Source organism: Aythya marila (genome assembly GCF_965140915.1).
Source record: "Aythya marila genome assembly, chromosome: 16".
In the NCBI taxonomy this organism is placed as follows: Eukaryota; Metazoa; Chordata; class Aves; order Anseriformes; family Anatidae; genus Aythya; species Aythya marila.
Window position 1 is genome coordinate 845,484 of NC_139057.1, and position 13,726 is coordinate 859,209.

General features: G+C 59.9%; 1 protein-coding gene across 1 annotated transcript in view; it reads left to right on the forward strand.

The window, feature by feature from the left end:
* Window positions 1-915: 915 nt before the first annotated feature.
* Window positions 916-13,726, forward strand: part of NOL4L (nucleolar protein 4 like) — a 58,727-nt gene continuing 45,916 nt past the window's right edge. The window contains exon 1 of the mRNA XM_082773221.1: window positions 916-1,315. Within this exon, the coding sequence (XP_082629347.1) occupies window positions 1,007-1,315 (309 nt within the window). The 5' untranslated portion in view covers window positions 916-1,006. The remainder of the gene's footprint in view (window positions 1,316-13,726) is intronic.

Below are 13,726 nucleotides of genomic sequence, written 5' to 3' on the forward strand. Positions count from 1 at the left end.
GCGGCGGACCTGCCGCTGCCTCTGCCGCTGCCCCGCGGCTCCTCCCCGGCTCTGCGGCGGCCGCGGCGCCCGGCAGGTGCCCGCCTCCCCCGGTCCGCCCGGCCCGCGGCCCCCGCCGCACACGTGCGCCCGCGCCCCGCCGCGCCGCCGCAGCCGGCCGGCCTTTGTCTGGGGCCGGCACCTGGCCCCGCGCCCCCGGCCCGGCCCCCGAGCGCCCCCGCCGCCGGCCCCGGCCGCCCCCCCCCCCCTCCGCCCTGCCCGGCCCGGCCCCCGGGCGCCCCCTGGGCCCGGCGTCCCGTCGCGGCCGGCCCGGGTAGAGCCGGGGGGGGGAGCGGGCAACGGCCCCGGGGGCGGAGGGGTAGGGGGTGAGGGGGGGGGGGGGGGGCGCGGCCCCGCGGGTCCGGGCCGGGGGGAGCGCGGGGGCCGGGCCGGGCCGGGCAGGGCGAGGGGAGCGCGGGGCGGGCGGAGCGGGGGGGGCGCGGGGCTGCCGGCGGCCGGGCCGGGCCGGGCCGGGTCCGAGGGGGGGGGAGAGGGGCTCCGAGGGTCCGGGCCGGGCCGGGGCCGTCCGGGGGAGGGGGGCCCGTCGGCGGCGGCGCGGCCGCTCTAACAGGTGGGATCCCGCTGAGAGGAGGAGGCGGCCGGAGGGGGCGGAGGAGGCAGGGACGGGCGGGCGGGCGGGCGGAGGGAGGGAGGGGGACGAGCCGGAGCCGCCTGTGATCCTGTGACAGGAGCGGCTGCTGCTGCTGCTGGCGCCGCCGGTGCCTCCCGCCGCCCGGCTCCCGGGTCGCTGTCCGAGCCCCGGCGCCCCCCCCGGCCGCGGCTCCTCCCCGGGCATCGCCCCGCAGCCCCGTCCCGGGCCGCGCCGCGCCGGGGCCGGCCGGGCTCGCCGCGCCGCCTCGGCTTCCCCCCAGCCCCGCCGCACGCCGCGCCGGGACAGGGCGCGGGGCCGGGCGCCGCCGCCGCCGCCGCCGCCGCCGCCGCCGCCGCTGCCGCCGCCGGCCGGGCGATGCCGAAGCCGCCGCTGCTGCTGCGGGGGAGCCGCCCCGGGGACAGCGAGCTGGGGCGGCAGTTCCGGGACTGGTGCCTGCGCACCTACGGGGACTCGGCCAAAACCAAGACGGTGACCCGGAGCAAGTACCAGCGCATCGCCGAGGTGCTGCAGGGGGGATCCGGCTCCGGCGGCGGCTCCGGCGGGGGGGAGAAAGGCAAGTTCCAGTTCTGGGTCCGGTCCAAGGGCTTCCGCCTGGGAAACGGCACCAGGGAGGCGACGAAGATGGGTCAAGTGGTGGTTTATGTGCCGGTGAAAACGGGAACGGTTAGTGCGCTCCGTGCCCCGGGGGCTCTGTGTCTGTCTGTCTGCCTGCCTGTCCGTGTCTGTCTGTCCTCCCCACGGGGGTGCGGGGAGGGGGTGGGGGGTGGGGGGTGCGGCGGGCCGGGGGTGCGGGGAGGGTGGGGGGTCCGGGGCGGGGGCGGGCACCCCGGGGCCCCTCTGCCCGCTCCCCTACCGGCCCCGTCCCGTCAGCACCGGGCGGCCCAGCCCCGCCGCGCCGCCGGCCGCCGGGAGCGCGCATGCCCCATGCGGGGCGCGACGCGGGGCCCGGCCGCTCCCGCAGCCCCCGCGGCTCCGGGCGGCAGCACCGGGACAGCCGCCGCCGCCCCGAGCCGACCCACCCGGGATGCGGATGGCGAGAGGCGCCCGCCCGGAGCCTCGCACCTTCCGCCGCCCCCGCCCCCCCCCCGTCCCATCCGGTGCAGCCCCGGCGGGGACGGGGCCGGGGGCGGGGGAGGGGGGGGCGGGGGGGAGCGAGGGGGCGGCGGTGCCCCCGTGCACCTGCCCCCGCCGGGGGGGTGTCGGGGGGGAGCAGCGCCGCCGCCCGGTGCGGGCCCCGCCGCCCCCCCCGCCCCGTCCGCTCACGTTCGCCCCGCATTTCCCATCCGCCCCACGGCCCGAGCCCGGGTTTGCAGTCAAGGGCAGAGCAGCGGCGGGGAGGGGGCGCCGGCACCCCCGCCGCTGCCGCTGCCGCCGCCGCGCCCCGCCCGCCCCGCCGCACCGAGCCGAGCCGAGCCGTGCGGAGCGGAGCGGAGCGAGCCCGGCCCGCTGCGGCTCGCCCGGCCCCGCCGTCCCGCGGCGCTGCCCGCCCCGTGCGGCCGCGGCAGCCGGTGCCCCGGGGGGTGCGGGCGGCGGCGGAGCCCGGATTAGGGCTGCCCCCCCTCCCCCGCGGCCGCCGTCCCGGGAAACTCCCCCGCCGGAGCCTCATTGTTCGGCGCCCCGCCGGGCCGGCGGCGCGGGGCGCACCGGGCCGCCTCCCTCCCTCTCTCTCTCCCTCTCTCCCTCCCTCCCTCTCTCCCTCCGTCCCTCCCGCCCCGCCGCCGCCCGGGGCTGCCCCGCCGCCCCATTGTTCCCGTCCCGAGCGCGCCCCGCTCGCTCCCCGGCGCGGAGGAAAAGGCGCAACTTTCGCAGCCCCCGGCCCCGCGCGCTGGGGTGCGCCCCGGCCCCGCTGCCCCCCGCCGCCCGCCGGGGGGGACCGGGGGATTGCTCCGGGCCAGCGGGCACAGAAGGGCTCCGGGAGGGTTTTTTTTTTTTTTTTTTTTTTTTTCCTGTCCCTCCCCTCCTCTCCCCGCTGCTGCTGCTGCTGCTGCTGCCGCTGCTCTAAAGGGTGCAGTGTTTTCTGTGCACACACAGACTCCAGCATTGATGTGGCTGGAGGATGCTTCCATTGAGGGCAGCCCATCTGTGGCAAATGCTTCTAAACGCACTATTTACCTCCCATCTGGTCTGCCTTATTATTGGGGGGAGGGGGAAGGGTCATTATTTCTCCTTTTCCCTTCGTGGTGCTCAGAGGCGCCTTTCTTTCTCCCCTTGCAGCCCCCCTCCCCCATTCCATGCCCCAAAAAAATTCTTGGCAATTTTTTTTTTTGAGACATCTCTGCAGCCCTCCTCTACCGCTTCCCCTCCGCTCCCAAACGGCCCCTGCCGAGGGCGGATTAGGAGCCGAGCCCCCTTGCACAGATCCTGCGCTTCCCCCGGGTCCTCTCCATCTAGCCGGCGACTCTATCCCAGATCTTCCAAATGCTGCAGAGTCATGGTACCCCAGAGAGGCCACGCCAGACTCCCTCGACCCCGCCGCCAGCTAGACACCCCCTCCCCTTTGTCCGTGGCGGAGTCCCGAGGGTCAGGAGCTCAACGAGGCCGGCGCAAGCCCGCGTATTCCCAAAGGGCTTCTGCACAGATGAAGTTTCAGCGAGGAGCGTGCCTAGGCCCCCACATCTTCCCTGGCAGAGTCCCTGCAGGCTACAGATAGGAGATACACCCAGGCTCCCGTAAGCCAACAAACAAAAAGCAGGCATGCCCTCCGGGGACAGCTGCGTTTTCCAAGGGGCAATACCGCCCATTTCCCAGGGACTGCAGTACCTGCCCGAAGTTAGGGCTGGCAGTGCTGCAAAGAGCCACTGGCTGGAGGAAAGAGCTGTCATCGCTCTCCCCGAAATCCTCCGGTGCCAGGTCTGTAGAAGTTGTGGCCGCCTCTCCCCCCGGCTCCCGGGTCCCCCCAACCCACCTGGCGCCCCCCCCCCGGGAATCCCGTGGCCAGTTTCAGCCCAATGTGTGTGCTGGGTTTTGGCTTTGCCTGAAGTGGCTCTCAAATGTAGAGATAACTTGATGGGGATTCTCTTCGGCTCCTGATAATTCAGTGCTCTCCTGGTCTTTGGTGCTTTGGGCTGGTTTTGGGGGTGCATTTCATTTCTCTCGTGCATGCAGTCAAATAATTCACGACGCCAATACGAGCTTTTGGCTTGACAGTAAAGTGTGTATTCTGGTTTCGTGCCTGTTCTGCTGCTTCTCCCAAATGGTCCCGGACCGGCATTTCGGCTGCTTTCTCCTGGCCGTGCTCCTCAGCAACCCGATACCTCTCGTCCTGTCCCCCCGTCCTCCTCCCAGCACATCTGCCGGGGCGCTGGCGTGCTCGGGACCGTCCCGGGCCGCAGGGACAGGCAGAAATATACAGGCGGCCGGGGGGCAGCGCCGGGGGCGAGGGGGGGGCTTGGGCGCCGCTGTGCTGCGTCTGCAGGTTGCTACAGGAAATCCGAGGGACCGGAGCGAGAGAGCTAGAGGAGAGGTGCTAAGAGCGCGTAGAGGGCAGCAGCGGGGATAAGATCTTTCCTGCCCCTGATAGGGCTGGGGCCACTCCTCCTCTGAAAAAAAAAAAAAAAAAAAAAAAAAAAGGCAAAAATCATCCTAGTAACCCCCCGCAGCAACCTGGTAGAGCTGTCCCTTTTGGCTTATGCATCCTGAGCTGGCTTGTGCATTTTCTGCGCATCTGTAGCGAAAACATAATTAACATGGGGTTATTATTTTCTCTCCCGAGTAACTTTCCCTTGCCCTCCTCCAGGCCTCTCATCAGAACAGGCCTAATCAGATTTGGGTGGCTTGAGAGCTGTGACTGTGCACTGAGAAGGGGGCATCTGCCTTAGGTGGTGGTCAGAGCAGATGGTGGTCTTCTCAAAGAATGCACTGGGAATAGGAACAGCAGTGCGGACGGATGTCTGGCACAGAGACTGTTCGGATTTCTTTTTCCCAGATGAACGTCCCAAAGATGCTGGACATTTAACACATCCAATTAAAAAAAAAACCCTCAGCAGCTACGCATGGGGTTTGGCAGCTTAGGGCGTTGTTGTCCGGCAGCCCGGTTCATGCCCCGGCCGGGTGCTGCATCCCGCAGGCCAGGCACTTGGACAAATCGGCGTTTAGGCTGTGCTGAGGAGGAGGGTATCTTTGTGTGCTGCTGCAGCACAAACAATGGATATCCCAAAGTGCCCAAGGCTGCCGTTCCCTCACGTGGATGGCGTGCACTAAGGTGCAAACCACCTCGTTATCCGCCTGCTGGGCCGAACCCCGCGTTCCCTGGGCAGCGCTCCCCCCCTTAGCCCCGGCTTTGCGAAGAACTGTGGGAGAATTCGGTCGTGACAAGGTGCTAAGATGCAGTTCGTTAAAATCTTGTGTCCCTCCTGTCCTAAGCATTTAGCATCACTTAGACAGCCTCGTACAGAGGCGCAGGGAGGCAGAGGAGCGGCGCAGGGGCGCGGGCGGCCCTTGGGTGCCAGCCGGGCTGCGGGTGCCTTTCCCGGCGCAGCAGGGCGTGCTGGGGCCGGCCGTTAGCTGCGGGAGTGGTTACGCACACTCTCTAAATCAATGCCGTACCTTGCCGTGCGTGGTGTGAGCCTGTCACAACTCCGGAGCGGTGGCCAGCCTCGCAGGATGGATTCATTCTGGCAGCCCCACGGTGCAGGCTGGAGGACTGAGCCCAGTCGGACTGCGGGGTGAGGCACGGGAAAGCCTCGCGCTGGGCTGACCCTTTGGGTATTGTGCAAAGGCTCGGGGATTGGGTAGGCTCTGCAGCACTGCCTACGTTTGATTTTGCTTTCCTGCTCGCTCTCTGTCCCCTGCAGAGCTGGCATGAGGTTCTGGAGTTCTTTTAGGCATTAATAAAAGGCTGATGACATTTGTGAGGGTGGGCTGCTATTGTTGTACCAGTGCAGTTCACCTATGCTGGCTCCCCCGGAACCGAATGTTTGAAATCATTTCACGATTGTGCCTGGTGAAATTCATCTGAGGAAAGGTACTGTGGCGGGGAGGAGCGCTACAGAGAACAGAATGAGACCAAAAAGCAAAATGGATGCAGGCCTTTCACCAACAGCGGGAAAGACATCACATGGGACACGGATAAATCTCACAGTACAGCATATCCCTAAATATATTTTAGTTCCCAGAGACAGAGAGCGTTGTGATGCTGAAGCATGTGAAAGCCGTGATGCTAGGCCGTGGGACAGCACAGCACAGTGGCAGAAAGCTTGAGTTGAGAAGCTGGGCATGTCGGAAAGATGCTGCTCCAACAGTTAATAGAGGCTACATTTTTCCTGGTACAAGTACACTTCAATGCCCATATTCAGTGCCCCAAAAAGCTGCACATCTATAACCTCTAAGAACATTAGTCAACAGAAGGTTTTCACTATTGTGAATAACCACTCAGACTTTCTGTGGACTTCACGTGATAAAAAAAATATAAATCAAGACTGTTCAGAAGAGCCTGAGACAAGGCAAATGGGCCTGAGGGTATTATCTGAGAAATTGTCTATTACTTCTTTAGCACGAGCCTTACTTAGAGTATACAGAGCCTTCACCTGCTCTGGAATAGCCTACCCCTGAGCATGCAGGGCAGCACTGGCTCTTCCAAGGAGCCGAACTGGTGGCAGGTTTACATTCAAATCTGCACTTAGGAGACTGGCACAGTGCTGGCTGGGTGCATGGTCCCATCCAACCAAACACAGAGAAAATCTCCTACCTCAGTACCAGTTCCAGATTCGGCTCTAAGTTTGCACAACATCAGCAGCGGTTTTTGCTTCTGAAGACTGCTGGTGGTCAGAGTCACGCTGGTGATAACCCATCCAAAGGTTCCTCATCCCACCCCTTCTCCCTGTCCCAGCCCCCTTACGCATGCCCGGATAAACAGTTTCCAAAACAGTCATCTCTATACACCATTTATGCTGTTTGCGATACCAGCGACATCGCTGGCATTGCTGATCTGAGAGGAACCGAGATCCAGGAGGATCTGAGGTATTTCCTTGACGAAGCACTCGTATCACCCGAAAGTTACCTCCCCCTGCAACTGCTTTAAGATTTGTGTTTCTTGTTGGGCATTGCTTTGAAGGAGGGAAATAATAAAATAAAATAAAATAAAATAAAATAAAATAAAATAAAATAAAATAAAATAAAATAAAATAAAATAAAATAAAATAAAATAAAATAAAATAAAATAAAATAAAATAAAATAAAATAAAATAAAATAAAATAAGCAAATGAAACACAGCTTCTGTAAGGCTGTGTTAAAATAATGCTAAAATACAAAGGAAGGAAAGCCAGGTCCAGTGAGATGCTGCCGTTGGGGTGTTGGGGCTCTTCAGATTATGCCCCGTCTTTGCAGAGGAAGAGGGGTCCAAGCACTCAGGGCCCTGCATTACCGAGGAGCTGAGAGGACTGGCGATAAGAGCAAATGTGGGCTGTGCTCTCACCTCTCCTCCAAGGGCCGTGACTCAAAGGGACTTACTCTTATTCTGAGCAGGCAGGGGAATTCAGTTGCTGACTAAGGATGGCAGCAAAGCCCAGAAGAGGTTGCTGCGCTGGTTTCACTGACAACTTTCTCAAGAATGTTTGTCCAGACCATTCTCAGCAAAATGCTCAGATAATATCATTCCTTCAGTTTTGTTTTTGCTAGTAAACTAGGACTGATATGAGCGGTGTATGAATTTATGGACAAAAGAAATTGGCAGGGAAACCACAAAGAGGCATGGGCATCAATGGACTGTCCAGCCAGCCAGCGCATGGTGATGCTCTGGCTTCTCAAAACCTTGTCTTCATTCCTGGGACAAAGGAATAGATATTCATTTCTCTTCCTTTAGTGCAAATTAGCAATTACCTTCCCCCGATCTCATGTTAGCTGTGCCCGCCTCTGAAGAATTGCATCAAGATGGGCCAAAGTCACCACAGAGTTTTGGTGTCTCATCTAATTAGCTGATTGTAGCTAGGAGGTACCTGTTGGCCCAAATCGTTGTCTTTGTTGGAATGCTGCTGACTTCCACTTCTATGGCTGGTGCCAAAGAGGAGCAATTTATTTGAGAAGAAATAGCTGCAGAATGGACGTGCATGTATATGGGAGCAGGCAGTAACAGCAGGGGTTTGGAGTAATGGTTTCTTTCAGCCAGCAGCCACTGAAAGTAGGAGGCTGGTTATGTCTTACCAGGGCGGTACTGGGCCTTTCACGGGAAGACAACTGGGAAACTGGGATGCTGTGTAAATGTTTTTCTCTCTGCCCTGAGGATATTCTCTGATCTGTTCCTCACTGAGAGGGAGGGGTTACTCTAGGGAAGACAGAGCAGGTCCTTGGGACTCCTGGCTTGGCTTGCATTTGGGTGAGGGATCTAACAGGTCATCCATGCATCCATGCTGCTGACACATCCGAACCCTTCTGGGTGTTGATGCTGCAGGCGCCGCCTGTGCTGGTGCCGTCATGGCCAGGGCGCTCCATGGGCCCTGTGGCAGCACCCAGCCAGGGCAGCTCCTCCCTGGGCGATGCTTTTGGGTCGTTGTTCCCACTGCCAGTTCGGGTGCCGGGTACCGCGGGTACCTCGGGTACCCGTGGGGCTGTGGTGGCGGGGAGGAGGCCGGCCTGCCCTCGCTCACCTGCCTCGGGCCTTGTGATCCAGCACAAGCCCTTGAGCTGGTGACAAAGGTCTGGATGTGGGCTGGGAAGTGCGGTCCTGTCTCTTAGCAACTGGTTCCTACCTCTGAGCTCTCGGAGCTGTGTGGGACAGAGAGCATCAGTCACGCTCCTGCTGCAGCAGCAGCGTGCCGAGGAGGGGACGGGGGGTCCGTCCCGCTCCAGCCACAGCCCTGATGCTTAGAGAAGCTCGGGCGTTTCTACCACGAGCAGTCAGCTGCGAGTCCTAATCAAAGCTTGGGTTTAATTGCTTTCCCCGTGCCCTGTCTCTGCAGGGCGAACGCGTCGCCCATTGGCTGCCTGCAGGGGCTGCCTGCCAGCTCCCTCGGGAGCAGCTCCGCGCTGCCCCTGCTTTTCGGTGGCAGGGTGGGGACCGGGCGGGGAGGAGGGAGGACACGGCCCATGTATTTCTAGAAAAATTAGATGTCACAGGGTCCTTCCCTGAACTCCTCCGCACTGCACTTGGGAATCCCCCAGCCCTCCTAGGGACATTTGCATTGCTATTTTCTGTCTCGGTGCCTGGTTCTGCTATTTCACCCTCGTGTTTCCTCCTCCTAACCAAAAGCGACTCCTCTCTGGTGAGCATTTCTCAGAGGCTCCCTTGCAAAGGACTGTTTCATAAACATTTTCACAAATCCTCTGCTTTGTCCTCCTAATTAACCATCCAATTGGCCCCCAATGGAGCCTTCATCTCTCCTGTGAAGATCCTGCTTGCACAGATTATAACCTGTCAGCTGCCAATTTATTCCTCATGCAGAGGGCAGGTTATATTAATTGTCTGTCTTCCCTGCCCCGTTTGGTTTGCCCTCCCTTTCTTCTGCTCACCGCAGCATCCCTGTTTCAAGACACAGGCTCACAGAGAGGCAGAGGAACCCAGCAGCGAGGCAGGGTGGCTTTACTGGTGTGCCCAGCCTGCAGCAGTGAGGCTGCTGGACCGGCCGTGGTGGGATGCTGCTGGGCGGTGTCAGCCCTGGGAGGGGGGGCCCTGTGGACGGATTGCCGTGATGGAGCCGTCGGTGTTAAACAGCACGTTTGATTTCTGATCCTCCTACACGTAGTTGCAGTTGAGAGCTCCAAAAAAATCCATTTGGCTGGCCCAGGTTAATCGGGAATCCCTGGGGATGATTTACAAGTCAGATTTTGGAAGAGTTGGGGCTCACCCTGTGTGGTTACAGTGGAAACAAGCCAGAATTTGGAGGAGGGTTACCTGACAGATGTAGCAAAATTCAGTCAACTTCTGCCCCCTCCCAGCTCCCTGTGTGGGACCCCCCCACCCTTTCAGGTCCGTGCATGCAGCCCAGAGTAAATAAACGCTGACTGCTGTAGGAGCCTGCTGTCACCAAGGGTAGGTGCCGTGTGTTTTGCTTGGTTCAGGTGTCAGGGAAAGGGGTGGTGGAGTCCAGCATAACCCTGATGGCTCAGCAGCGTCAGCTTTTGGGGTAAAGGCAGGAAAAAGGCGCAGCAGCACAGCGCAGCGCATGTCCTCAGTGCCCTTACCTGGCACGGAGGCTTGGTTCTGGGAGGGAGCTTGAGCCCCCTCGAAGGGCTGCTGAGTTGTCAGCGCTTTCCTAGAGGCACATCTTGCAGTGCCTGCGGGAGTCTCTGACTCTGGCCCACATCCTCTGCATTGCCAGGGAACAATGAGCTGACACCAGGATGCCACGCGTTCGGGGCTCAGCCTCGGCCCACCTGACCTTGATTCACTGGAGCATCATTTGTAACTTATTTTACATAATTTTGCTTGCCCCTAACGAGCTGAGCTGCTGCTGCTGCACTCTGCCTCCTCCTACTTAGTTTCATTTTGACATCACTGTGTCCTCACGGTAGGTTCGATGATGTTGCACGGCTGCCCTGACGCTGCTGGGTCTGTTCCCAGGCAGAACGAGGGGTAACCTTGCGGCGAAGGGTGACCTCGTCACTTGGTACAGCGGCGTCTCCTCCTCCGGCTTGAAAGATTTTGCTTTGGTAGTGATCTTTATTAGATTCCTGCCTCAGAGCTGGGAAGATTGCTTACCGTGATAAGTTACTGTAGGGAAGATCCACCTCTAAACACATACTGAGTTTGTGTTGCAGCTATGTATTTTCAATATTATTCCAATATTCAATATATAATTTTCAACATGTAGCTGCAGACTTGCTTCAGAATGCTATTTAATATAAATGCTCTTCTAATTATAAATTCAGTTTCTTCCCAGACCCCTTGCATGCCCCTCCATATCACCTAAAAAGATCCAAATGCCATTCAGAAATTGCTCCTCATCTTTACAGATTTATTAAAAAAAAATAAAACAACAACAAGCTTGCAACAAAAACAGCAAAAAACACTGCAGCCTGGCAGCAGCCACCAGATAATGCCCATGACACCTGCCCGTGAGCAGCCGCCCTGTCACACCTCCCCGGCTCGGCGGAGCAGCGCGGTGCGGTCCGGGGGCTGCAGCCGGGGCGATTCCCCGGGCAGGCCAGAGCTCTCTGCAGTCAGGCGCTGTGCTCACGAGGCCGCAGCGGTGTTTCCACCCCAAACTGTCAGAGACGGAGCCCTGATGCAGCTCGGCCTGCCCCAGAGCACCCAGTGGATCATTCCCTTTGACGCGGCCGGCTCGCCCACGGCAGGCAGCGCTGCCTCCCGGCTGTGCCCGGCCACGGGGTCACGTTCTCCCGGCAGCGTGCACTCACCTCCCTGCGCCCCACGCAGCTGCTCCTGTGGTTTCCCCGCAGCAGGCGGCCGGTGCTCGGGGGGAGGCAGCTCTGCTCTCCTGCGCCGTGCAAAATGTCCTCTGCCTGCAGGGCACGGCAGGCGTGCAACCAAGCCTCTGCCCGCCGCCGCTGCTGTGCCCGCCGCCCTCGTGCCCCATCGGCACGGGGCATCGGCGCCCACCCCACCACCCGCAGCCCCCCGCAGCCCACCTGGGCCCTCCCCGCAGCCGGAGGCAGGGCTGCCATTTCCAGGCTCGCCCCTCCCAGGCTGCCGTGTTTTCATTCAGAGCCCTGGGAGCCGGCAGAGAAATAAGCTGAGGTCAGAGCAAAGGCCTGGGCTCATGGAGACGGCTCAGCTGTGGCTGCTGAAAGAGCAGCTCGCTTCTAAGAGGCGCCTGTCCCCGGTGAGAGACATACACCTCAGCTTTGTTTGCCGTCTAAAAATAATGCGCCTGGCTCCCCCCCACAAGGAAGTATTTACCTTGGAAAAAAAGTATTGTGTACCGTGCCGGCTAGAGAAACAATGCGAATGCACCGAGCACGAGGCTGGCAGTCAGGGACTCGGGTATGCTGCTCCACCAGCCCCCGGCCAGAGTCAGCGGGTAGCCTTGGGGAAATTACTTCTTCTGCCTGCCTTGGTTCCCTCTGGAGAAATTACCTCTCCTGGGCCGTGGTGAAGATCAGTTGATCAGCAGAGCCAGGGCTGGTTTTACTGCAGTGAGGAGGACTGGAGCTATAACAGCTGGATTGGGCTTCATGTTTGCCTGGTAGTTCGTGCAAAATGATGTATAAATGCTTAGCACAGAGAAACGTCATCATTTTAGCTACCATTTTTTCCCAGATTTCCAACCAGATACATTCAGAAAAAAAATCCCAGAAAAATACTTGAGGATCAAAAGGAGCAAAATCTTTAAGTTAAAGCATTTCCCATGTTACTCTGATGGGTTCTTTTTATCATTAGCTGTACGGTTGATATTGTCCTCAGTCTAGCATTTCCCCAGGGCCTATTCCTAAGGCATGCACTGTGCCCATGGTATGAGGGACAAGAGGAAGAGGGAAGTTCTAGGAATCGAGCTCTTCTTTCTCCTCGCAGCATTAGCAGAGGGAGCCTGCTGTGGTTTAACATATCCCCCGCAAAAGCTGCTTTCATCCTACACCTAAATACCATGAGGAGTGAACTTCCTAAAGCCCTGGAGAAGTCTAAATATAGAAGCCAATCAAGCACTGACTTCCCAGAGATGAGAAGTACCAAGAACAGTTTCTTGATCAAAAGTTGTAAGAGTCCATATTGAAATAAAGCGTCTGTCTCGGTACCCAAGCCTGTGCAGAAGGAGTAATTGTAGAGGTGGGCTCGTGCTCCTCGCATGTTGGCTCCGTCTGCCTTGTGGTACCTGCAGCGCCAGGCGCAGAGTCTGGAGGCTGTGGTCTGGTGAGGTGGATGGATGCAAGGTGCGAGCCACTGAAGCACTGACAGGAATTTTTCTGACAGTGCGACAGAATTTTGCCCCTTGCTGTATATTGCGGTTTCTGTCCCTCTGTAGGTGCCCACTGCTTTTTCCTGTGTGTGTCCGCTCCTGGTCACAGCTGATCATTTTTTTTTCTGAAGAACAACAATTTCCTTAGAACAAAGCACAACCTACAGGAAATTAGAAAGGCACAACACCAAGGTTGTGAATCTCAAAGCAGCAACCTGACAGCGCCTCCGTGCACGTAGCAGAGGGAACCACCACGGGCACCGAGGACGAGCAGGGATTGCTGATTGCTGCAGAGATGGCACTGCCAGGCATGAACCCTCGTGGGGGCACGGGATGGGAAGCCTGGCTCCTGCCCTGCAGCACTGCAGGCAGAGGGGATGGCGCTGCCTCTTCCCGGCCTGCAAGAGAGGTGACCTTGAGGGGCCGCTCGATGCAACCAGCCCCAAAGCTCCCATTCGGGTGTCCCGGGGATGAGCGTGACAGCGGCCCTTCCAGGTAGCCAAGGGAAATAAGAGTTTAACGTGCCGAGAGAGGCTGTACTGAGCCGGCGGGAGATGCTGTGGTCGAGAGACAGAGACCAGCACTTTCATGTGGGACGTGCGAGGCCAGGGGAGGGCTGAGGGTCTGCTCCTCGGACAGCACGCAGCGTGCAGCCATAATCAGCAGGGCTCTGCCAGCAGGAAGTGGCTTTTTGCTCGCAGGAAGCTGAATTCGGCTGCTATCAGCCCCTTGCGTAAAGGCCAGGGGAGCGTTTTATCTGCCGTTGAGCGCAGCAGATGGGGAAGCAGCCGGCACTCCCTCCTGTCCCGCTCCTTTTCCAGCACCCCTGCCCCATGGCCCTTGCGTGACCCCCCTCTGAAAACAGCCGCTTTCCTGCGGAGTGGTGCAGGGCATGGCTTGCTGCACCCAGGAAAGCTGCCAGCACCGCTGGAGGACACGGACATTGCCCCACAGCCTCGGGACCCTCAGGCTCCTGAGCTCCTCCTGGGCCTGTGCTGCATCCTCCAGCAGTGACCCCACCAGGCGTGCAGGCTGCGGGGAGCCGGACCCCTGGGTGTTCGGACTGAATCCTCCCAGCTTCTCTCAAACCAGAGGCTGGAGCCAGGAGAGGGGACAAGGGCACAGAGGCTGTGGGGCCGGGCAGCCGTTGCACGAGGCTGCTCCTCGCACATTTGGGTCTGGCATTACACAGGGAGGCAGCAGCCGGTGCGGAGGTCAGCGCGGGGGTCCCAGCACCCAGGAGGGTGCAGCGTGCCCCTCGCCGCTGTGCTCAGCCGCAGACCCCCG